The 24911-nt window shown below is 35.5% G+C and overlaps 2 protein-coding genes across 3 annotated transcripts; one reads left to right on the top strand and one right to left on the bottom strand.

The window, feature by feature from the left end:
- The first annotated feature begins 4745 nt into the window (after positions 1-4745).
- LOC135695428 (uncharacterized) lies at positions 4746-13410 on the top strand. 2 transcript variants are annotated; one of them, XM_065214516.1, is made up of 3 exons: positions 4746-4828; positions 6021-10876; positions 11466-13410. In XM_065214516.1, the coding sequence occupies exons 2-3, from the start codon at positions 6406-6408 to the stop codon at positions 11477-11479; spliced, it is 4485 nt and encodes a 1494-aa protein (XP_065070588.1). In that variant the 5' UTR covers positions 4746-4828; positions 6021-6405; the 3' UTR covers positions 11480-13410. The 2 variants fall into 2 exon arrangements, with proteins under 2 accessions (XP_065070588.1, XP_065070587.1); XM_065214515.1 differs by having other exon boundaries at positions 6021-13410.
- A 147-nt stretch (positions 13411-13557) lies between these two features.
- LOC135695430 (very long chain fatty acid elongase 5) lies at positions 13558-24189 on the bottom strand. Its single transcript, XM_065214519.2, has 8 exons — positions 24040-24189; positions 19127-19209; positions 18353-18540; positions 17557-17643; positions 17013-17069; positions 16012-16126; positions 14809-14936; positions 13558-13819 (listed from the first exon to the last, which is right to left on the bottom strand). Exons 2-8 carry the CDS (start codon positions 19176-19178, stop codon positions 13646-13648), a joined length of 801 nt encoding a protein of 266 aa, XP_065070591.1. The 5' UTR covers positions 19179-19209; positions 24040-24189; the 3' UTR covers positions 13558-13645.
- Positions 24190-24911: the final 722 nt, after the last annotated feature.

Here is a 24911-nt window from a genome sequence, read left to right as displayed (position 1 = left end):
TTAATTAGCCTAAATCTGGCATAAGAAAACTGTTTAATATTTTGTTCAATAGGTTAAATTTTTTTTCTGAATATATATATATATCTTTTATTAGTTGAAATTTACAAAATCATTTATTGCTAGAAGCAAAGCTGCAGTCTTTTTGTAAAGTTGCACGACAGTGGTGAGATGTTACAAAATTTTGCCCTTCTGGAAATATTTTAGCCTCTCAAATTTCCCGAAATTGAAAAATGATGAAAACCATCTTAGAATTTTTTTATGTACGCTGAAAAATAATATTAACCAAAAACAACAAATTGCACATCCTCATTTCCTTACCATCGACCCCTTTTTTGACAGAAAACGTTAAAAAAACACGGCTTGACTGAAAGCATAAAGCTAGGAAGGTGGAGTTATTTAGATTTTAATCTTGCATATCAACATTAGAAAAATTCGCCCTTTGCTAAGCTACATAAAATCATTTTGACGTTTTTTTATACCACTGATTACAAGAGCTGCTTAAAATAGTTGGTAATATTTGCTTCAATATAAGAAGATATTTTTCCAAATCATAACAGCATATGCTTATTCCGCTTTTATAAAAGAATTTCACTACAACCTTAAAAATAGCTTACAAAACTCTGGTCTTTCCAAAAAAATTATTAGCCAAAGATCTATCATTTCGAAAGGAAATATCATTAATAGCAATATCAGACCACAAGCTAATTTAAAGCATAATACTAAATTTTGTCTGCAGAATTTCAGCACTTTGAAAAGCTGAATATTTCTTACAAATTACAAATAACGATAGTATGAAAGTCTGAAATTAGCATGAAAACCATGTCTATTGTCTGAATTATCAGTTTGATTAAAGTTAACGTTTGCTTTTAAATATGGTAATTCCTATGTTTTCTATTAAATTTTACAACGAATTTGCACCTCTAACTATCTAGGGGCCTTTGTCCCATAGAATGAGCCAGCGCGCATGACAAGATTAGCTTATGATAAATACAATTTGAAACATAACTTGAAAAATTCGAAAACAGCAGGAGAACATATATTCTGCCATGCAGCACCGATTTTGTGGAATAAATATGTTTAATTTATCCTGTATTTAATTTACTTTCTAAACTATTTAACTTGTATTACTCTCACGAAAGTGGAGTTTAGATGTAAAAAATGATGACTTTTAAATGTAGCTATATAATTTTAGTAAATACAAGAACAATTCGCTCTTTAGGAGGTTATGTTAAAAAATGTTTCAATTTTGAAAATTTGATTTGATTTTTTATTGAATGAGTCAGTAATTTTAACTGAATATCTTAGTAAATAAAACCCAACGTAATTCTGGACTCTAACTTTTGTTAACTAGTAAAATTTTCAAGTACCTATGACCCCTGGAAAAATCATAGTGCAATAGAAATGCCTTTAAATTTTTTTATATTGCAACTTTTCAGAAATATAAATAGTTGATATAGGCGCAAAAATGCATTTTGCTGTACTTTCGAGCGAAATTCATTCGTTCTGCTTTGGAATAATCATTAAAAAATTTTGATTATTGACGTTTATTGAATCGAGTTAAAAGTGATTAAAAAAATTAACTCGATAAAGAAACATTTTTGGCATCAAATAACATTTGAAATTTGATTAGTTTTTTTTACAAAAAGAAACCCAAAACTCTGTTTAAATTTTAAAAGATAATCATTTTACATTTTCTTCCAAAAGCTTGTAACTTTGTTAAAAACATATCCCTTTTAAAGGTATAGCTTTCTATATTTCATCTATTTGTTCATTTGTGTTGGAAAAATGACAAAAACTGTGTTAGCATGTTCAAGTTCTTCCAACAAGCTTTTGAAAGAATGAATTTCACATGTCTGCTATCTTAATTTTCTATTGAATTTTTAGTTAAATGATTCAATCTTCAAAATATTTTAAAACAATTTTCTCTTTCTATTAACATAACACTGATAATGATAAAAATACAACCTGATAATAATATGCTGCTATTGACATAAGATGCAAAAAAAACTTTTCTTGAACTTTGTTTACTGTACATTTTTCTTGGGTAATAAAATTTGCCAAAATTTTGCCAACATTATTTTTGCTGCAATAATCTACTTAAAACACCCTAATTCTACTTGCGTAATTTTTATCTTAGATATAAGCCAGGGATAGTTTGGAAAATAAAAACTTGTGCAAATATCTTTAATTTGAAATTATTTTACTAGATTATAAAATATATGTTTTTAATCTTGAATGTTTTCGAGAAGAAATGATCTACAAAAGAGCAAAGTTACACAATGCTCCTTTTGATTTGATAAATTTGATTAGATTATAAATGTTTTAACCAAAGTTTTGATCACTTATTAACCAAGACTAGAAATATTTTCTAATACTTATATATGATGGAAAAATATGATGCAATGAAGAACATGGAACATTATATTGTTTAAAGTAACACTATTCACAATCCTAAAACTTTTTATTCATTCTCTTAAGCATTTTATGTTCCACAAATATTTCCACTTGTCTTCAGTAAATTTTTAAAGTAACTATCTGTCGTTTTCACTATCAGCATTTTCCTGCGGAAAAAATTGCTATCACTACAGCATCCATTATTAACAGGGCCTATTTTAGTGTGGTTTTTCCCACATTTTTTGGTCTTGGAAATCCAAAATGCGATCTTGGAAATCCAAAATTTTGGAATGGGTTTTTTCATTTCAGCTTTATTTTTGTTGTAAATGTGTTGATAGAGTTTTGAAACTTTCTAACATAGCAGAACAGTACAAAACATCCATGAGTCGTAGCACAAGTTCCTTTGTCCAGATCAATCTGGTCCAACAAGAGCGAAAAATGTTACAGCCAATCAGCTTTTTGCTCTCAAATGGTGTAAAAGCCAATCAGAGCTTAAGACCCCTGAATCTAGCAACAATAGCAATAATTGAAACTGATCAGCTTACTCTAAGGTCCCCGAATAAATTGACTCCCTCCATTATTAATTTTTCAAAAATCTTGTAGCCCCTTGCTCTTATTAGAACCCCCCGCTTTTTAAATTTTTTTGGATCAGCGTGTCCTTCAATATTGAAATAAGTATGAATTATAGAGCTTCTAGCAATGTTGACCTTTAACTACTGTTACTGTCGGAGTCCATAAAGAATAGGCTATATTAGAAAAATATTTGTAATCGTGTTATGTTGAATATTTTTGTTTTACACGAATAAAGAAAAACACTTTCTACGGCAACGGTCAATAATTTGAAATTCCATGCTTTATATATAGCCCTCTTTTCTTAAAGTGTGGTCTTGAGAAAACTTCCATATCAATATGAAATATAGGCCCTGTCCATTTATGTATAATATTGATCATAATTTACATGCTATAATATTAATAGAATTCTGATATTGATCATTGATATTGATTAATATTTAACTTGTTTTGATCATTTTTTTGAGATCAAAGCATGTTAAGTATTAACTTTTTGCAATGTATTTTTTTATTTCACAATATTATTGCTTGTTATTTTCAAATTTTAAAGAAACAATTAAAAATTCAGGGTAAAATTTGAATTGAAAGTAAATTGACTTAAAATTTCAATGAATAAAGATTCCTTTTATATAAGGTATTTTGAGCTATTTTTACTATATTTGCTTATTTTGCAATTGAGGACGCCATTAGGTATCTCACAAATTCATTGATGTATAGGCATTTAAAGAGCTTGGTTTCCCTAAATGGTAACACATTGATAACAGATTTTTGAATCAAGGCCTTATTACAATGATTTGATGGGGAAAAAGACTCTGAGTGGTTTGAGGGACATACTTTGAGAAAGTGTGATTTGAGGGACATAGTTTGAATGGATTCCTTGTTACACATTTTATTTATAGAAGTACATTTTATACTTCTATGGGCTCAAAATTGGCAGAATTTTAAGAATTAATAAAGAATAATAGCCAGGCTCAAAATATGTCGACAATTTGGCTTGTTATCTATCTGAGTTCTGGAGCAAAAAATACAAGCGTTAGAACACACAAAAAGTTTGCGAACACACAAAAATCGTTTTGATAGTGACAAAGATAGTAGTAAAGACTAGAAATTTCTTTCTCACTACTTACCAAAATTATACAGTTTGTGTTTGTCCCTTAAGAATGGTTTAAGAATGACTTTAGTTTCAGAATCACCTGCTTTTAAGCAAATTGAGGCTCAGCAAAAATTTAGGTATTGTTATATGCATGGGCATAGCCAGTGAAGTGAAGGGTGGCTGTTACACCCCCCCCCCCCCCCTCCTCCTTCATTCTTCACGAGTTTGTTGGGAAATCTTCAGATGGTGCAAGAATCCCTTGTTTGTAAAACTGTTTATCGGTAGGTGAAATGCCATCTAAATCTATCCTTATTTATATCTTCGTCAGTAAATAGTAAAGCTATGCCATTGCTATATAAACAAAATTTGTCAACCAGCAAAGAAATGCAAAGCATTTTCTGACTGCTAAGATAGAAATGAACACAACCTGCCTGGCAGTATAATGCTTTGTATGACATTTGAACAAATTGCTGCTGATGATCTGATTCCTGTAACAATTACAGACTAGAAATCTCGTTTTAAATACAAGATCAAGAAAACCATCTGCTGCAGAGCTTCATTTTGCAAAATTTGTCTAAAAAATTCCACATCCACCCTTTGTTAGAATTTCTAAACTCTCATTTATCTAATAATAACTTATTCTGGCCATATGGAAAACAGAACACAATCACAAGACAAAGATGCGAGACGCAGCTGTAGAGGTTAAACGCAAATTCAGATTCCATACCATGTAGATGATAGACGTTGCTTGGCTGGAGACCGAACGAGAAGGTATGAACTATGTGCACTAATTATAACTGATGGAAAAAACTGAGTTATAAGTTACTGTTTTTTTTTAAATATTCATTTTGAGAAGCCGAATTCGGAAATACAGCTTGATTATGTATATAACATGTGTTTATATATAGGTGAAAGATTCAATACCGCATATATATGTATATATGTTTTCGTTTGGCTCTTCATTTGGTTTTGAATTTTGCAGCTTCACGAAAATTAATAGAGGGCAAGGTAGAGGGCATCTTCTAAATATGAGGACAACAACAGCAAAGTCAAAAAGTTATATCAAGTATTGATAACCATATATTATATATTAACACATTTGTGTCCTGTACCACACACAAGAGAAAATCTTTTATATTAACACATATCAATTGACTTGCAAACAGAAAGACGGGGGTCGATATTATTTGCCAAAGAAATGTTCCAATGGTGCCATTTAGTTAATAGAATACACAGGCCTTGTATTCATCTTATAATTTCCCAAGGAAAACAAAGCGTAATTATACTATTGCTAATGTAAAAACATATTTTTCTACACTCGCCTTTTAATTTTCTTGTGTGAATTCCTTAACAGCCAAAAGTTTAGCAACAGTTATTGATTAGAATAATGTCAATTATCTTTTCCATTGATGCTCTACTTTCATTTTAATCGCTTAATGTTGGCATACTTAAATTACATTTAAGCTACAAGGAAATGAAAATTAGATGCTGTGCATTTTTAGTTCCATATCAAGCGATTTTGAAATTCTACAAGGCATTAACATTTATTAAAGAATGCGAATTAGTAAACTTCAAAGTGATGTAAACTTTCAAAAATCTTATTACAGAGTTAGCATCAAAACGATGGGGAATCTTCTTACTTTTAAAACAAGCAAAATTCTGTTCTTCATCCTGAAAAGCAGAATTTGAAATTGAGGATTATAGCCGAAGTTCTTAATGGTCTATTATATTCATTAACCCTTAATTGGACTGGTCACTGGAATGATCAAATTTGTTAATTTATTTTGGCTGATTCCTAGTTAATGCAACATTATGAATTTCATTATATATTCTTACAACGTTCTTCTAAATTTGCAAAAGTTTTCTAGCTGCAGACATTCGACAGTCATCTCTGTTTTTGCTTTATATTCTTGCAAGAAAATAATTTATTTAAAGTCGTTTAACAAAAGCTAATTTGATTTAGGAAATGACAGATGGCCCTCATTTTATTATCAAACCACAAGTCAAAAACACCAAACTAAAGAATTCAAAAGTTCTTGTGGACGCTGAAATTGCATTTCAAAGCTTTATGGCGGAGCTCTGTTATATCTTAAAAACGCAAGATCTATTCTCGGGACAGATGACCTTGGATGTCAACTTAGAATAAAAACAATTGAAAGAGAGGTCCTCTGGTGCAATCGAGGTCGAAGGAATTAACGGGTGCTGAAGGTTCTCATTTAAAATGGACGTTGCTATAGAATTAACAATGTCATGAAATGTATACAAACGTCTTGCCTCTATGTAGCACCTGTCAGTAAAGAATAAACAGATAAAATTATTGATGATATTTTGTATTTGAATAATAGACAATGAAAAGAACGGGCAAACAAATTGAAGGAATAACCGGCAACAAAAACAGACTGGACAATGCAAACGCAAGAAACGGAAGAAGAAGGTCTAAGAAGACTGTTTCGCGGGAGCAGTTTAAAGGAAGAGACTCTAAGAAAACTGATACTATTCCAAGTGAGAATTACATTGTACAGAAAAAGGGTGCATGTCCACAAAATGAAAGAGAATTTGAATGGACTTCAAGGCGCGCTTCCAAAGCAGAAACAAAATATCGATACAGGCACCGAGGCTCTAGCAGACAAGAAGCTTTGATTCAAGAAGAAGTGAAACGCAACAGAAATATACGGCGGAGAATGGATGATTTTGAAAGGTCAACGGACGAGGAAAGCGCTTTATCCGACATTAGTGACTCTTTTAGGCCGGCTCGTAATGACTCGCCGTGTGTCATAGAAAGGCCTTTAGTCAGACCGTCTGATATCAGAGGTCGACTGCGCGACAGAGATTATACCAAAAGCCTTACACCGCCTGTTGTGAATCGTCCTTCGCGGGTACCGCGCGGTGCAAAATACTCGCTTTTAGATATTGAGGCAGACTATTATGACGATCTGTCGTATGATAATATCTATCAGAGCTATAATTTATCCCCGAGAGTACCAAGAAAGGCCGTTAGGAGTGAGGGGAAAAGAGAAAGATATTTACAAGAATATTCAAAAGTAGATAAAAGAAGGCGCCCGTTGTCAGGATCAAGGGCCCAGAGTCATTATCATGATGATGACTCGTCTAGGCCTAGAAGTCGAGTTAATGAAGGTATCATTGTTGATGATTTTGAAAAAGATATTGTTTTTGGACGATATGGAGAGCAGCCTTTGGAAGTTAATACACCATTTGAGGAAGATGAAAGAAGAGCAATTGCAAAACCAGATAGAAGAAATCGCGGTCGAAAAACCCCAAGAAATTATCCACCAGCACACCTGGAAAAGGACATGCTCGATGATTATCACCTTGGTGCACTAAATGCAAGAACGGAGGTAAGGTCACCGAGGCTAGTGCAGAAACGCGAAAGTAGGAGACGGTCGCTGAAAGAGGTTGGGCGAAGAAATACTGAAAGTCGTGCTGGAGCATTTGACTTCTCAGAGGATGACAGCATAATAGATGAAAGGTTAGTAAGTAGAAGACCAGTAAGGCATCCTGTATATAAAAAGAGTCTTCATTATGAGCTTATCGATTCAGGAGGTTTCAAAAGTGGATCAACTTCCCCTGAAGATCTTTTGTGTGATTCGGAGAACTGTGACGATCTTGGAATGCTTGATACGCCGAACTTGTCACCTGGGTACGAGGAGTTTTGTGATATCATGTACGATCAGAATTTGCCAAAGCTCAAAGCAGACTTTAAAACTGATTCAATGAGTGTCAATCTAAGCTCTGAAAATATTCCTGTTGAAATTGGTGATAACGTAGATGGAACCAATAAAGACAGGAGTAGAAATTTACATCGCGCTGATGAAAGAGAGGGTTCGGAAGATAAAGAAGGCATTGTGCAAAAAAACGGAAAGCAGGAGGAAGTATATGACAGTGATCTTCATAGATCAATTCCTAGAAATAAAAATGCAAACTATACAGCTAGAGTAGATGAAACAAATGAGAAAAATTCACATAGAATGAACAGAGTGTCGAATGAGTATGAGAGTAAAGCTCATACGCAAGAAGGTTCTTTCAAAAATAGAGGGTTTTGGTACCATGTAAAAGCAGATGAGCAATCAAACCTGGGAGACAATAAAGTTTCAAAAAGTAGGCCACGTGATAGCATGTCACCAGCGATTGTTGTTGAGGAATTCAAAGATGAAGAAGTGCAAGAAAAGTTTGAAGCTGACCCAGAAAATTCAAATGGTGATGATGGTTACTATGGGAGATCAATGGGAGAAATATCTAACAATGAGGATGCTGAATATGGAACAGAAAGGAAGAAAGATGGAAGTACCTTGACAATGCAAAAACTTGAGTCGGGAATATGGAGTGAATCAGCGGATACGTACAACAGGATGGGTGAGAATCAGGATAGGAGAGGCGAGACTTCGCAAAACATTGACAAAGACCAAGATGCAAGAGACCTTTTTATGGGAATTTGCAAAGATGCGAAAGCAAAGAGTTCAGTCACAAATGATTCCAGTCATTTGCAGGGTGTAGGAAGAAAATCTTCCTTAACTCGATCTTTATCGATGCGTGTTAATCCTTCCAGTGGATTTTTTGCGGGAGCTGCAAACCCTGCCAATACAACGGAGCTTGATGATGGAAAAGCCCATGCTGGACACAAGTGGAGAATGCAAAAAGCCTATTCGTTAGACTGGGCTGAAAGATACCTCCCGAGCCACGATCATAATGATCTCTATTTTATACCCGAGGTGGTGAGCATACCAGAATCTAAGATAACTGTGCAAAAGATCCGTAGGCACGGGAATATAACTATCGCATGGGAAAGCAAGACAACTGACAAGATGGGAGCTGGTGGTGTTAAATCAAGGAAGATTAAGCATAAAAGGTCTTCAAAAGATGTTGATAAAGAAAGTACAAATAAAAGGGCAATAAAAACATCGAAAATAAAAAGCAAAAAGCAAATAAGCGAAAAAGACAAGTTTGCGAATGTTGGAAATAACGATTCAAAAAGTAATAAGAAGTCAAAAGAGAAAGGCAAGAGGACTGAAGAGCTAGAACTGAAAATGGCTGCAACTGTTGAGAAAAGGTCTGAAGGCTCAAAACAACAAAATGTCTTCGTTAATGTGGATAGAATTGGTAACGATCCAAGAAAAACAAAAAAAAAACATGATTCAGGTAGAAGACGACGCTCTGACCAACATGAAAGATATATGGACAAGGATCGTAAGAAAGGAAAAGAAAATTTGGCGATAAAAGAAGAAGATGAAAATGAGGTCATCAGTGATGAAGAAAAGAAGAAATCATTGATAGGCAAATTAATACAAAAGAAACTTGAGAAAAAAAAATTGCAAGAGAAGTCTGAAAAGGACGAGAAAGTGAGAAAAGAGCAGGTAGAAGAAGAAATTATTAGCGATGAAGAGACGAAGAAAACACTTTTGACGAAGTTAATAAGGAAAAAAAAGGAATCAATGAAAATTCAACGACAAGAAAAAGACGCGACAAACACTATGAAACAGAAAGAAAAAGACAGCGATTTAGTAGTTAGTGATGAAGAAAGAAAGACGAATCTTATATCGAAACTCATAAGAAAGAAAAAGGAAGCCCGGATGAGTTATGAGATAAAACAAGATAAAGTAAAAGAAAATGTTAAAGAAAATGATATAAGTGATGAAGAGACAAAGACGAAATTGTTATCAAATTTGATAAGGAAAAAGAAAGAGGCAAAAAAGAGAGAAGCAATTGAAAAAGATTTGAAATTTAAAGCAAGTAACAAAGCGGAAAATGATGCAAGAAATTTTCATAACAAAAGTAATATTGATGAAAAAGAGAATAAGCACAATATAGTCAGATGCTCTGAAATGAAGAAAGAAAAGGATTTTGATTATAAAGAGAGGGCAAAAAGAAGTACTGCGATCAGTAACAAAAATAAACAAAAGACTGCTGTAGATAAAACAGACAGTAGGAAAAACGAAATGCATACTGTGAATACTAAGTTAAAAGATAAATCTAGCGGAAAGAATTTCAGTGAAAGACAAAAGTGCAAAACAAAAAATGTTAACAATGACAAGGAGAAAGATACAAGAAAAATTCTTCGAGAAAGGGATACGCTAGGAAACAAAATTACAATGAAACCAATGACCGAAAGAACAAACAGAAATAAACAGAGGCAAAATTCTGGGTCAAAAACAGATACAGCTGGTGTTGACGATGGCGGGGAAATTATTGAAGACTTGGATAAGAAAAAAAGTTTGATTGGTCGTTTGCTAAGAAGAAAAATAGAGACAAAGGAAGCAGCAAGGAAACGGGAACAGCTGGAACAAGAAAGATTGAAAGCTTTGGAGAATCTACGGAAGCCCTTTAAATTCAGTGATGATGATACTACTGATTCCGAAGATGATTCGAGTGATGACGTTGATGAAGTAAGTGGAAGTGAAGATGATGCCAGTAGTTCCGAGGAGCTAATGGATGAAGGCTTGGAATCCGGTAGCACAGAATATGAAACAGAAAGTGAAGAAGAGGAGGAAAGTGAAGAGGGAGAAGATGGTGATGAGACTGAAGAGGAAAGTGAAGAAAAAGACGAGAGTGAATATGAGACACACGAATCAGAAGAGGAATCCGAAGAAGATGTATCTGAATATGTAAGTGATTCGCAAGATGAAGATCCAGCTACAAGTGAAGAAGAAACTGATGAAGATCAAGAAAACGAGGAAATATCAGAATCAGAAGGTGAAGAAAGCAAGGGCGAAGAAACAGAAAGTGAAATTGAAGAATCAACGGCAAGTGAAGAAGCGACAGAAAGCGAAGAGGAAACAGAAAGTGAAGAAGAGTCGGAATCAGATGGTGAGTTTAATTTACAAAACAATACACGAATCATCATTGCTGACCAATGATGTGCCAACGCTTGATTGATATTTGTAATAAATGCTTAATGCACAAATTTTTGTAAACCGTTGTTTCTATTGTATTGAAAATATCTACTTTCATTATTTATTCTTACTTGTTTAAAATCCCAAATTATTTTTCATTTCGTTCCTCTTTTTATCTTTTTATTTTACCTTAACTAATTTGACAACAGTTGCCTCCTTGTTTCTCCGTCACTTAAACCATATTCTCATCACTTATAGTAGAAAACGTAAGTAGGCTTCACTAAAAATTCATGTACCACGCGTAACTCTTTTTTAAACGGATGTCATATGCAACGAAAGTGACTCATATACCTCTTACTTCAATCTTAAAATATACACACTTTGTCATATCATCGCATTTTGCCTTATTTATAAAAAGATATGTGTTTTTCATAAAAAAATCCTTATCCAGATGCATTTTTAAAAGGTCGATGGAAGAGATTCTTCAAAATCGGCAGAAAACATTTTGGATTTTTTTCTAATTATCTTTAAATCATTTACATGCCACTACTATTAATTTTCAGAGGAAGAAAACTAGCAAACAATGGCGGTTGAATCACAAGATCAAGATTTCCCAAGACCGTTAGATCTTCTAGCAGATTTTATATAAACTGTTTGAAGACCACTTATTGAAAAGTACCAGTATATTTTTCATCATAAAAGATACGACAAAGTCTTAACTGAAGAGAGCCGACCTTATCAAACACCAGTTAATTTTTGAATTAATCTTTCTAATAACTTTATAGTTTTGAAATGATTTGATCTATTTAAGCTCGACATGTAGCTTGGAATGAAAAAATATAAAACTAAATTTGTTTACCTTCATGCAAGCAGTTAGAAGTTAAAAGTTATTTTATGATATGTAGCAAAAATAAACTCCTGTTAAGTTTCTCTCGATATTTACCGTATCAATATATTAGTGAAAACATTTGTTGCTAAAAAATAGTTTGCATGCTATCATGTTGTAGAGACAATAATCAATTTTTTTCAGATATATCTATCTTAAGGTTACGGTAAACGTTTTCTTGATGAAAACATCGATTTTTCGATTTTTTCACATTCAAGTAGCCGAACTTTCAAGGCACATAATGATACCAAATTTGAAAGATACAGAAATTTTGAAAATAGAAAAAATCCCATGTAAACGAAGGTTTTCATAATTTCTTTATCAAAACTTTTAGTTGAGTTCTGAAAAACTCTTGACCTGTTAAGCCGATAATCGTTGCTTTGCCTTTGTTGTCGCGTGTCTCATTTACAATATCACATGGCACATCCATCTATCCCAGGTACGGCTGTCTATTTGAACAGGCTTATTGGTGATTTGACCAGGACTACACTGTGGTTTACGAGTGTACCTTGCAAAGTGTACCTTGCAAGGGCGATCAGTAAAATCCCGTTTTCTACGGACTTACAATTCCTCTACATGCAGATACAAAAAAGCTTTTTTGTACCCAAGGAACCAATGGAATGGCTCAAAAATTTGCACACCTCCAGGACAGATGTCGGGTAAGCGAATCGTGTCTCAAATCGCGAATCGTGTATTTGCTCTGGTCGGTTTTTTATAGCCAAATACAGCTATGAGAGGAAGAACAATTATTTGCCAAATTTCGACAGGGTATAGTTTCAAGGGGAGGAGGAAATTAAAAATTTGAGACACACTTTGGTAGCTTAGGGTCTGCGCTTTCTGCTGATATAAGTTAGATTTTGATACCTAAAACGCAAGGGTACAAAATAGCTTTTGAAGGTGGTACACTCATTTAAGCAATAAATTTGCCTGGAAAGTATCATTTTACAATATTTGCCAATCATTTTGATATGATTGGAATCACCACATTCTTGTGCATCGAATGACGCATAGTTTAATCTGATTCCGTTTATAGTTTTGCTTGTAGGGAGAACAAACCAAATATCGTGTCAGAAACGTTTACCGTAACCTGAAGTGCAGCAAAAACGGACTCTAGTCCTGTTTCTCTGTATCTTCACCATATGAAATATGACAGTGACACAATATTAAAAAATGAAACAGATGTTAAAAAACGTTTAACTGCTATCACGATGGAGCGAGAATAGACAATTTATTCAGATATCTCTATTTCATTAGTTCAGTGTAGCGATAATGGGCTCCAGCCATGTCTTTCTTTATTTTCACCATATTAAATATGACAATGACATAATATTGATGCTAAAAAACGTTTTACTGCTATCATGGTTGAGAGAAGATAATCAATCTATTCAGATATCTCTATTTCGTTATCTCAGTGTAACGATGATGAGGCCAGTCATGTCTCTCTATAGTTCACCGTGTGAAAGAGACCAGTGTAACAATTTTGAATCAATTATTTAAGTTTCTTTGATCTGACTAAAAGGGACACAAATTGAAATGAGGACACAAAATGAGGCGAGGAGTCATTTTGTGGGTATCAAATGTTGTTTGCAGTTAATCCATCCGAATCTATTGTAATACCTGCAATAAAATTTCAAATCAAATTTAAGTTCTCGTGGCTTAATCTCAATGTAACTGACAGGTTCTTATGCTAGAACCTGTCTGCCCCTGAAAATTCTCCTACAGAAAAGCTATTGTTAGAAAACAAGACCAACACAAAAAAATGTGACGTATACAAAACAAGATCTTTTAACGAATTACAAAAACCATCTTACAGACAATGGGTTACTTATCATACGCCATTTTGCTTCTGTGCAGCATCTAATCGTCTTTCTTTTCTTTGGCTTTACTAGTAAATGCTTGTTTATAGAAATGAGAGAACAGCATAAAAAGCGACAGCATGTAGGACCAGAGAAGCCATAGGAATCCTTTCGGAAAACCGCATTCAAGCTTTATAGCATATGATGTGTGGAGAAAGACAGCCAGGAATTGAATCTGAAATGTAAAATAAATAAGGTACATATGAGCACTTACGGGAACTATCGATTTTTGGATTTTTCGGGACAAGCAGTGTGACGTTGGCAACTATATTTGACTTAGATCATCAACCAATGTTTCGAAAATAAGAATGGAAAGATTTGGGCCTAAATTTTATATACCCGGTATTTAACCGGGCTACTTTATACATAGGAAAGTAGAAAACGGGCTTGGAATACCACGAGTCAGCAAAGGAATGGACTGACGGCAACTTTTGTACCCACAATCCAACTCTGTCATCCACAGCACGGCCAAAAAAGTGCCTTTCTTGTTTTTTGTTCTCTGCAAAATGATATTGTTAAGCCCTGTAGGCCCTAGACGCACCAAACAAGTTTTCAGGAAAAACTTCTGTCACACTTAATCTCTATTGTTCATAGAGAAAAGGGATTAAGCTTGTTAGTAAACAAATGCTGGTTTTCCAGTGCGGCCACCCGAATTGCCACTGAACCAAATTCACTAATCCTTAAAGGTTCCGTCGTCCTGCCCCAGAGCAGGATGAACTCTGGAATAATTAGCAATTAACGCAATTATTTGGTATCACAGAATACCCAAGATCAAATCGTTCTTTGTTTTAAACCTCTTCACATTAACCAAACAGCAAACAACCATTTTACACACCAACTGTTGAGCGCTCGAATTCCCAAGCGGAAATCGGATTCTCTTTGTCAAACTTGAAAAAGTTTTCTCGATTTTCCACTTTGACAAAGATAATGAGTTTTATGTCAGAAATCAGTGCGTTCAGGGTCTAAACGGGCGGTGATTGTAATGTTTAACAATACCTATTGTTATTCACAAGATAGAATTTAGATGGTTACGAAAGTTTGTCATGGCAAAGTGGCTTCAAAATCCACCTACTCGTCTCTGTATCGATATTGTGATACACGATCTCCGATTGGTTATGTAAGAACTACAGCATGTTAGTGTTGTTGGGTGTAAAGATAACTCACAATTTGCATCTTGGTCAGGTATCGTTTCCACCATAAATACTTCTGAATCCTGGGTCCAAATGCAGACAGCATGTAGTACGCATACATTAGTACATGGATGAAGGAGTTTATCATGGCAGGTAGGCTAGCTGTGCAAAGAAAAACATAAGCACATTGATACGGATTCTACAGTATCTAAGTATATAAGGCATAGTTTTCGGGTACAGTATCTTCTACATTCAATACTTTTTTCAGAAGAATCTTTTTTCACAGTGAAGGCATAGTGCAAGCTAAGAGCTACATGAAGAAATAATTGCAAAATTTGAGGTTGTGTTTATCAAGGCAAAATATGAGTAATATAATACCATCATAAATTTGTTACTGATTTTGGTTTGTGCTAAAACAAGTTTTTCTTAATTTCTGTTTATCCATTATGACTGACAGACGAAGTCTTTGAAACTATCAATTTTACGTATTAATCGCGAAGTATTCCAACAAGGGCTGATTTTTGAGCGTATCTACTATAAAATACGAAAACAAGAAAGAAGGTATACTCAAATTTGGTATCAATGAGAAATCGGTTCTTGTAAGTTTCGGCACCATTTTACGGTTTATTGCAAAGGGCATTGGTTTTGTAGCAATTTCCTCCCGACTTATAAAAGCTGCGATCTATCAAATTCCTTTGAATATGGAAAGAATATATTACAGTGCTGGGTCATATATTTAATTATTAACGGGAGAAAAACAGCATTCTACGAACTAACTTCGTATTGGGTGGCACTGAAAAGCTGCAAAAAGGCGTATTTTTGTAGAACTGATAGGAAAATTTCCCTGTTATTGCTACATGAATCATAATTGCCGTCCGAATTCACCGAGGCTGATGTCCTCATCGGGTAGCATTGCTGTTACTTTAGAGCAGGGGTGTCGATCTCAATTGGACAGGGGGGGGGGGATCAAAAACACATTTCAGGTCGCGAGCTAAACAGGATAAATAAACATTTGTTGAACAAGCTATATAAACACAGTAATATGAAATGGTCTCACGAGGCGGATATAATGACACGCCAGGCCGGATGTGGCCCGCCGGTCTTGAGTTTGACACATGCTTCAGAGCAACACTTTTCCATTCGTTGTTAGGAACAGCTAAATTTCTTCAGCTATGCTAAATTTTGAAACTTATCAAAATCTTCTATTAAAAGTGAAAACATTTAAACATTTCCTTACACTGTGATCCAGGGACATATTTTATGCAGATCCATTCTAGTAGAAGAATTGTACTATGATGGTACACATGCAAAAATGTTATTTGACGATTTTTCTTTCTCAGGATGAAGAAGAACTGAAAAAGTAAGAGTGAAAATGTAGACAGTGAAATTTCAAAGTCAATTGAACTTCAAGAGCAATGCATGAACAGTCCGTAATTTAGTGCCATAGAGAAAGAGAGCAATTTTAAAATGGGGAAGTCTTAAAGTGGAGTGTAAAGAAAAGGGGCTGCTAATTCATAAGTTACAGAACATGAAGCGCCTGAAAAACCAAATCAGGGTAGCAGAGGGGCTAAAATGAGAAGGGCCGTAGTCGATAAAGGCAGGGTACGGCGACCAACCAACATTTTAGCAATATTAGCTTCTTTTAATATAATGAAAAATATGACCTGCATAGCTACTCTCAACATAAGACATTTCCTTGCAAAATTTATTTTCTTTATACTGCATTTTGCAAGTAGACTAAATTTTTCTCCCTAAATCCAGCAAATTCTTCCAATAAAGCTACAAGGGCGGTGCTAAAAGGAAGTTCCAAGAAGAGAATGGCTGAACAAGCTGAACAAGCGGCTTAATCTGAAGATATGAAATATGAATTTATTAAATAAGCGGTCCACTGGCCCACACAATCCGGTATTAAACATTAAAAAGAACAGTTCAGCGGCATTATCAAAACATATTAAAGGTTGAACTAAGGTTGAGCTACGATTGATACTGCCAATAATTGAGGTAGCCAAACAGTGGTATGACAGCTATTATCGAACAGCCTCGCAATGGATCTATATTATTACATGTGGTTGAACTGCACACGAATAGTAATCCAGCAATTTCTCTGCAAACAGAAAGCACGTTTGCATTTGTTTTTTTTTTATATAAGGCTTGTAGGCCGAAATGGCCCATCGCCAACACAATTACCATGCAATATTTGTAACTTGCAATGATGACAGAATAATTCCAGCAACTTACAGTATCCATAAACTCGATGATTTTGGAAAAGAAATAGCACCATAGAACGTAGAATTGCTGAAAAACAAAGCACAGCTAATAACTTGTGATACGACAGATGACAAATAAGATCGTGATAGGCATATTTAGGTGTGCAATATTTGAGGTAGAGGAACATTGCCATTGAGCACTGACATAAAAGGGAATATTAGGCAAACAAAGAATAAACGGCATTCATCCAAGGAAAAGAAAAACTACTGATCAATTTTGTCTAAACATAAATAGCAATTGTTCTATGTTGAAAAGTAGTCAAATTTGAATCCAAATCGTTTATGTCTAAACCAGGGATGGTGAGCTGGCGAAAGTTTTGTTTTGCCGCCTGTTTTGTTAGGTTTTGTCTCCTGCGCAGCCACTTATGAACGAGGCTTGCACGCTGCTTCACAAACACTGACTCTGACATACGCATACTAGAAGGCCCTCAGTATAAGATCCTGCATTTTGTATATTAAAAGTTTTCTGATGTAAAATCTAAAGATAGGTTAAGTTTGCTCGTTTCTATATCTACCCTTTGCCGTAAGTGAGACGTATCCACTGGATTCAAAGGCTCACACCAAACATCTGTTTCTGGATTGACGACAGTTGTTACAAAAAACTAGAAATACAAAACAAATACTAATCACACAGTTGATTCACCTGTCGAATCGAGGCTTTGATTATTATAGGTATGCACACAATCCTTGCCAAAAATATATTAACTTTAACGTGAGTTATCATAGGGCCAGGTTCAGCCTTCCAGATCTCCACGTGTTATAAATTTCTACTAGAAAACGACGTAGTAGATAGGACAGGACGTTAAAAATACCAGGCACATCGCTCGGTATTGTAAACACATTGGCCTGGATTGAGCAGAACAATAAACGGTCGACATATACTTTCGGTACAGGTCGGCTTAACAATTGGTTCCGGGTTACAAATAAATATGCTGGCGGTATTTTGTGTCCAAAAAATCCAGATCACTGTTGCACCAATGCTTCTTCCATATATGGTGCTAGCAGACAATGCCACTAGTGCGTAGGACAATGCAACCTGAACATCCATTATTTGGAAACAAAAGAAACAAAGCAAATCTCTATGAAAACTGCATGGGCGTTGGAGCTAAACGTTCAAGGAGCTTAGTATTTTGCCCGAATATTGTTGCTTCATTGAGACAAAATTTCCTTGTTATGCCTGATATTTGATAAATTTGTCTGATGTCACGTCTATGTGAGACGGTGAAGAGAGCTACCGATACACAATAGAATCCAGTTTGCTATGTTATTCCTAAAGTATAGTTTGTATTTGATAGTCGTGGAATTTCTTACCTCATACGTCATCCATCCCGAAAGTGCAACAAGAAAGAAATTGTATACAATTAATGCTTTTCGCAACTCAAATCCTTCTCGTTTAGCCATCCATTGTGGCCCTTTGATAACGATAAACAGGTATGCAACTATCAGCCCAATGATGTATAACGGCTCTTTGACAAGCAGCAAGTTTTCTGTTCGAGGGTCTATCAGAAAAAAAACAGTTGTCAAGGATTTTCAAATTTGGGATCCTTGTAAAATGAACTTAAATGCATTCCTAAGAAAGGCAAAACATGGCGGTTATACCTAGAAAAACCCCTAGAATACTAATCAAAGCATTTTCAACTCAATATATACAGAACTACATAGGTTAATATCAAAATTAATTGTTCCTAAAGATTAATTGATATTTGATTTTTCGAAGTCAGATTAAACGTTTGGAGCTGTGGGAGAAATCTGAGAATCTGAATCCAGTGAGTGACATGCAAACCTGTAGCAAGATTTGCTTCTAGACCTTTGTAGGGTAAGAAGTTATCGTTTCAGTCAAGTACATATAAGGAAAAACAAACTGAATTGATATTACAAATTTTAAAGGGTTTCTGGAACAAATATGCGTAATTAATAAAGGCTTTCCTTGCAATAATTAGCATGAAGTGTTTTGATGTGTGGAGAAAATCATCATCTATCAGCTATAGTCATAAAAGAAATATTTAATCTTAGAGATAGAGCTTCTTGACAATTTGCACTAGATAAAAGGTTGTAACCCTAAAATACGTTAAATCAAAATGAAACCTCCATGTTCTTTTATTGTAGTGTACAGATCGACAAGCCACTGAACAGCCATCCTGAATGCAAGGCCTTCGCGCAATGACTGGCTGCAAAAACAAACAAGAAGGAATTTAATTCTAAACGTAATACGAAAAATCAAGCTGATTTTATCCTGGAAAAATGTATCCAAACAAATAAATGCTGTTCCTGTTATTAAAGGCTTAATCTAAAAACGTAATTCCATGAATATAACGACGTGATGTCATTATTGATAACAGCATATTCAAGAAGACCCTTAATGGAGTACAAATCCTTAAGAGACGAGAATTAGCGGTTTGTTTGTTGCCCGGAAAGCGTATTAAAGGAATAATATTCTTTCTTCCTGCAGGGCCATCAACTCAATCATAATGTTGAGAGGACCCAAGAAGAAACAATTAACTTAATTGAAAATGTTTTTGTACCAAAAGTGTTTCCACCAGAGTTAAAAAAACTATCAAACCTTCCTGCGACCTCAAGTTTGGTTTAAAAACCTTCCTATTTTTTTCGGTCCTCGCATTGTGTAAACTACTTTGTGATTGAGACCAAGCACACAAAAATTACAATCCTAAATAGTGATGAATCTATACGTTACAAGAAATTGAACAAGTAGAACAACCATTTTACTTATATCTTAATCAAGATATTCCGTTAGCAAGATTAAAATTATTTGCATCAAACGGGAAATTCTCTGTACAAGTCTCAGCCAAGGTAACATCACCACTGTCCCCAAATTGTCTTTTCTGTGTTGGCTCTAGTAATCTATCTTGTGAGGACCCAGCAGTTTCTTCATTTGACAAATGCCCTCGAGATGCAACTTCTGTTATGGGCCTAGCAGTAGTAGCTTGAGACGAGACGAATAGCAGTAAACCCTGTTGGTCAACCAGAATAATCTTCCACTTAAATTCCCTGCCAAGGTGGTTTTTGTTTATATGTGCCTGAAGATTGTTTTCCCTTCCTTTCAAATCACAACAGTAGCGCGAAAGCGCATCCGCAGCAAATGAGAAAGTTCGATTTACGCACGCTCCAATATGAATTCGCTTAGTCGCGCGACCAGAGCGAATCAAGTGGAAACCGGCCTATACCGTGAAGAGGGCGTGACGACAAAGTAACGGTGACAAAGAAATGCTTCAGAGGCCCTGTCTTAGAGGACAGCTAAGGCCTGGTTCAAACGTCGCACTTCTCATGTGCCGAACCTAACTCTGTTTGGAGCGACACTTGAGCATGTTAAGCGCGACTCCCGTTTCAAACGTCGAACTTAATCATGTCGCGCCAAATGGGTTTTAGGATTGTTACATAAAGTATCTTGGTTAAGGCGCACAATCTCAAATATTTGTTTGAAACGCATGCGCCCTCCAAGAAAGAAATGAATTCTGTGAAGGAAAATAAATTAAATATAATTTTGCATTGAGTTCGGTACATGACAAGTTCGACGTTTGAAACCGTGCCGTGCTGGAGCCGTGCAGCTCGGCAAGCTCTGCCGATCCAAACTAGTCTGCCGCTCCTAACTAAATTTGCCGTACCAAATTGATTCAAACGTCGCGCCCCTCATGTACTTAATTCTCGAGTTAGGTTCGGCACATGAGAAGCGCGACGTTTGAACCAGGCCTAAATGCTTCTGTAAAAGAAACAGTTCTAGCAGAGAATCCACTTCCCTGGGTTCCAGAGCGTCAAGCGTCAAAACAAGTGGGGCATTGAGGAAATAGGGCATTGCGGGAGCGTGCGGAGGAGGAGAGAAGAGAGTCAAACTAAGTCAAAGCTGCTATTTTGCACAACCTTTCGTTGATATTGTTAAAAGCCATTCAAAGAGAGGACTAGGTAGCGACAAAATCTCTATGGGGCAGAAGCCCGAATCAAATTTCTTAGAGAGAGGGATATTCTGCAGATTTTCATCTCAATTTTGAAGAAATGGAGTCCGCCCGTTAAAGAATTCGAGGGGCAAATCACTCCAATAAAATCCCGTACACCTTTTGTGAAAATCCTATTGTTTTATCTGAAAATCCCCAGAAATCCTTTTGCTTTAGGGAATATCTCGTACGCTATTGGCAAGAGTGCATTGCCCCTCGAAAGAATTCAGAGAACATTGAAAAACACAGGAAGATGCGAGCCTTTTGTGTCGGCACTTTTTTCAGGCTCTACGAAATTTTAAAATCCTAAGAGCATTACCAGGATTATCACCATTTGTTGAATTTGTGAGACTCCTTGTACCTTTTCATAAAACAGCTGGTGACTTGGCACAAAATACATAGGCCTGGTCTGGGCTGTCAGTTGCTTTGAAATGTGATCTAGCTATCGTTAAACAATAGGGTTGAATCAAGTGAAGCTGAATGAAATGATGATTGCCAATATGATCAAAATGGCACAAGGTAGGAGGCTTCAACTCCCAACAGGTGAAAAGATCATCAATATTGATAGTTATTTGGGCAAAAAACTCCATACTCGGATAAACATTATAGAGACATAACATATTTTTACAAGAACCAGTAAACTTCATGTCCAGGCTGATTGTTGACTGGAATTTTTTCGAAAATCTGAGACTGGATTCCCTTTAATATGCGTGAGACAATCTTCATCAGCCACCATGTTTGAATATGACTGAAAAAGAACCCACACATGGCTAAAAATCCTCGTTTTTGAGATAAAACGTTGTTCAAAATTGCAGTTTACAGTAGCTCAGCTTCAGCTTGTTCGTAATTTGTTCTGAACTTCTGATTAATTTGAGGCCCGTGTTCTTATAAAATTGTTCTAATAAAAAAGAGTGTAGATTATAAACTCATTCTTCTTCACTTTTATCCTTATCCAATATGATAAATACGAAATACGACGTGAATTAGAATACTTTGGATTGTTGCTTTTATACCAACGGTTTATTATATGGATGCCTTTAAATATTTTCAAAACTCTTGGTAAATATTTGCAGCTAGCAGGTTACATTTTTCGAAAAATAAATGGGATCAAAAATGGTAAGATAAGTCTTTGATATGCTTCCGTTTAAAAGAAAATAAGAACAATATGCCACCTTTAACAGTGGCAGGCCCTCGTGTAAATTTGACACCTCTGTAGGTTTTAGGTGTCTTCTACCTCATACCTCATGTTCCACCCCAGGGTAGCCTGCTCACAGACTCGACTGGTTTTCCCAGAGATCAATCTAGTTGACTGGAAATTTAGTCGATTGGAACTAAATTCATCTCTGGGAAAACCAGTCAAGTCTGCGCGCCGCCTACCACGGGGCCCCTGAGCCAGTCTGGACGCAATTTACGACTTAGATTTCCAAATTTATTCACCTTTGAGTAATACGAGAGGAGGGGTCAGAAAATTATATTATGTATATAAGCCTCATGATATGATATATTGTATTGATATCAATAACTTTGAAGAATGAAGGGGACAGGTCGCTACAATACCCAATTTTGCCATTATTTCAAAAGCGATACAAGAATTTTGAGGTACGGATGGAATAAGAGATGTATATTCGATCAATTTTTCTCCAACTGAATGCAAATTTTCAAGGAAAATTTATTGAATTAAAGCTTCGTGATTTTCATGGTGTCATATTTTTTCTTTTGAAATGAAATAGAAGGAATTCTGAGCAGTGGGCAGGGCGGAGCCAGGAAATTGGTCTGGTTGCGCAGAAAACGGTGTAAAAATCTAATCTGCTGTTGCTCGAAAAAAAAACACAGATTCAACTCTTTACCAAACAACAAATCATCGTATAGAGATTAATTGGAAAATCGATCTTGTCTAAAATTGAAATAGAGGCCATGTCATCCTCCACCCCTCACTTCAAGAGATGCACCAATTGAATGGGAAGAAAATATCGAAAGAAACAGGTTGTCCGAAACAAAGGTGTTGCTTTCAACAAACATCTACAACTAGTCCTTCGCGTAGGTAGAAACCTGGACAGCTTTTATAAGGTGTCAAAAAAAATTCGAGATGACTATAAGAGTAAGAAACCATAGTAATCCTTCCTCTAAATATGGGATGAAAATGATTCTCTTCGAAGGTTAGGCATCTATTTCCTGTTTAATTGTAATATGAATAAAAAGATAATCTTTTTGCGAGATGTTCTTTCTCATGTCGAGGGGCGTATCACTTCACGAACATCTCGTACACCTTTGGTGAGAATCCTTTTGTTTTCGATAAAAACCCGCCAAAAATCCCTAAAAAATTTTTTGTTCTAAAAAATCTTGTACGCTGTTTTGGAAAGAGCGAGACACCCCTCGTTTCATTAGCATTTGGTAGCTAAGAAACCTCTACCTAAGAATTTTTGTTTTTAATTCCAATAAAAATCAAGAAATTGGGCGCTAATTCCGGGCTTATTTACGAATAAAACATCAGTGTAAACGATTGTTCAGCTTCGTGAATAACAAAGTAAGTCATTCTGGCATCAAAAACCCTCTACTTTGACCGACTACGAAATTCCTTAAAATATATTATTAAATTAATCCGAGCAATGAAAAAGTAGAACCCTCAATTGGAGAGCAGCCCTCCCCCTGCATGCCCCTTCACACGACCTCCGTCTTCTAAAGTTGTTTGGCAGCAATTATCTTGCACGTCGATTACCTTTAATTGGAAATGGAGGCCCGCACTTCTCAAATTTTATCCTCATCTTCATGTAGGTCAAACAAATCATTGTAAACAAATTCATTGGCAGCGTGAAACTCAACGTTTGCAATCTCAACGATAGAGATATTGAAATCATCACTAGATTATTGAGCGAGTTGACCATCCAGGTTGACAAAGCTGCACTGCCGCAGTCCCAGGCAGGAATACAACGGATCCATGACATTTAAGGAATTGTTATCATCAGAATGTTGATCCAGTTTTTATTCGATAGAGGTTTAACATCAATATTATTAAAAACAGTCAATGATCATAAAAAAAGATATCTCTACACTTACGTGATGAGCTGAACCGCAGACTCAGATCAGAGTGCCTGATCGCCGATTGAGTAAGCATTCAAATAGAATCAATATATCGATCCAATGTACACAAAGGCTTTCAAGACCTTTGAAACAATCGTGCCACTAGCTGAGAAGAGACTGGGAAAGAATTCTGCAAATAAAGGCGGGAAATTAATTTTATTATTTCACATGTGGCACTGGTCGAGGACACAGACAAAAAAATATTTTGATTTAAAACTTTGTAAACACACGAAATAATCTTTACAAAATAGTTTGATCATTGTGGCGAAGCCTTGTTTGCAGGGAAATGTTGATTAATTCAATTTCCATTTAATTTCCAATTTTCGCATAAAGCGATGATTGTTTTGCATGGCTCCCTCAAGGTCATTGTAAATTGAATTAGGAAGGATTTTTGTTAAATTCAAACTAAAAGTTTTGGTTTTTCTTTTAAAATCTGTCACTATATCGTTCAAACATTGACACCTACAATCTGTTGACTTTATATGTGAAAGCTTTCTTTATAACCGCGCAACTAATCCGTGTCAACCTCAGTTGTTAAGGAAAACCCGTCTTGTCTGCATGGGCGAATCCGAGGGGCAAATCACTCCAAGAAAATCTCGTACACCTTTTGTGAAAATCCTATTGTTTTATCTGAAAATCCCTGGAAATCCTTTTGTTTTAGGGAAAATCTCGTACGCTATTCTCAATAGTGAATTGCCCCTCGGGCAAATCTTTTTCTCTCTATATGGGCAAACGTTCTGTCGTTGCGCTTACGACTTGTTGTGTATGGAAGTTTTTTATCAAGGTTGAAATTAATTGATAGAAAAGTAAGGGCAAACCAAGGGAAGCTCGTGCCACTACAAATAGTT

The sequence above is a fragment of the Rhopilema esculentum genome, chromosome 2, assembly GCF_057945365.1.
Source record: "Rhopilema esculentum isolate cy_ngs chromosome 2, ASM5794536v1, whole genome shotgun sequence".
NCBI lineage: Eukaryota > Metazoa > Cnidaria > Scyphozoa > Rhizostomeae > Rhizostomatidae > Rhopilema > Rhopilema esculentum.
Note: the sequence above shows the minus strand (reverse complement) of the source record. Positions and strands in the feature narration are given on the sequence as shown.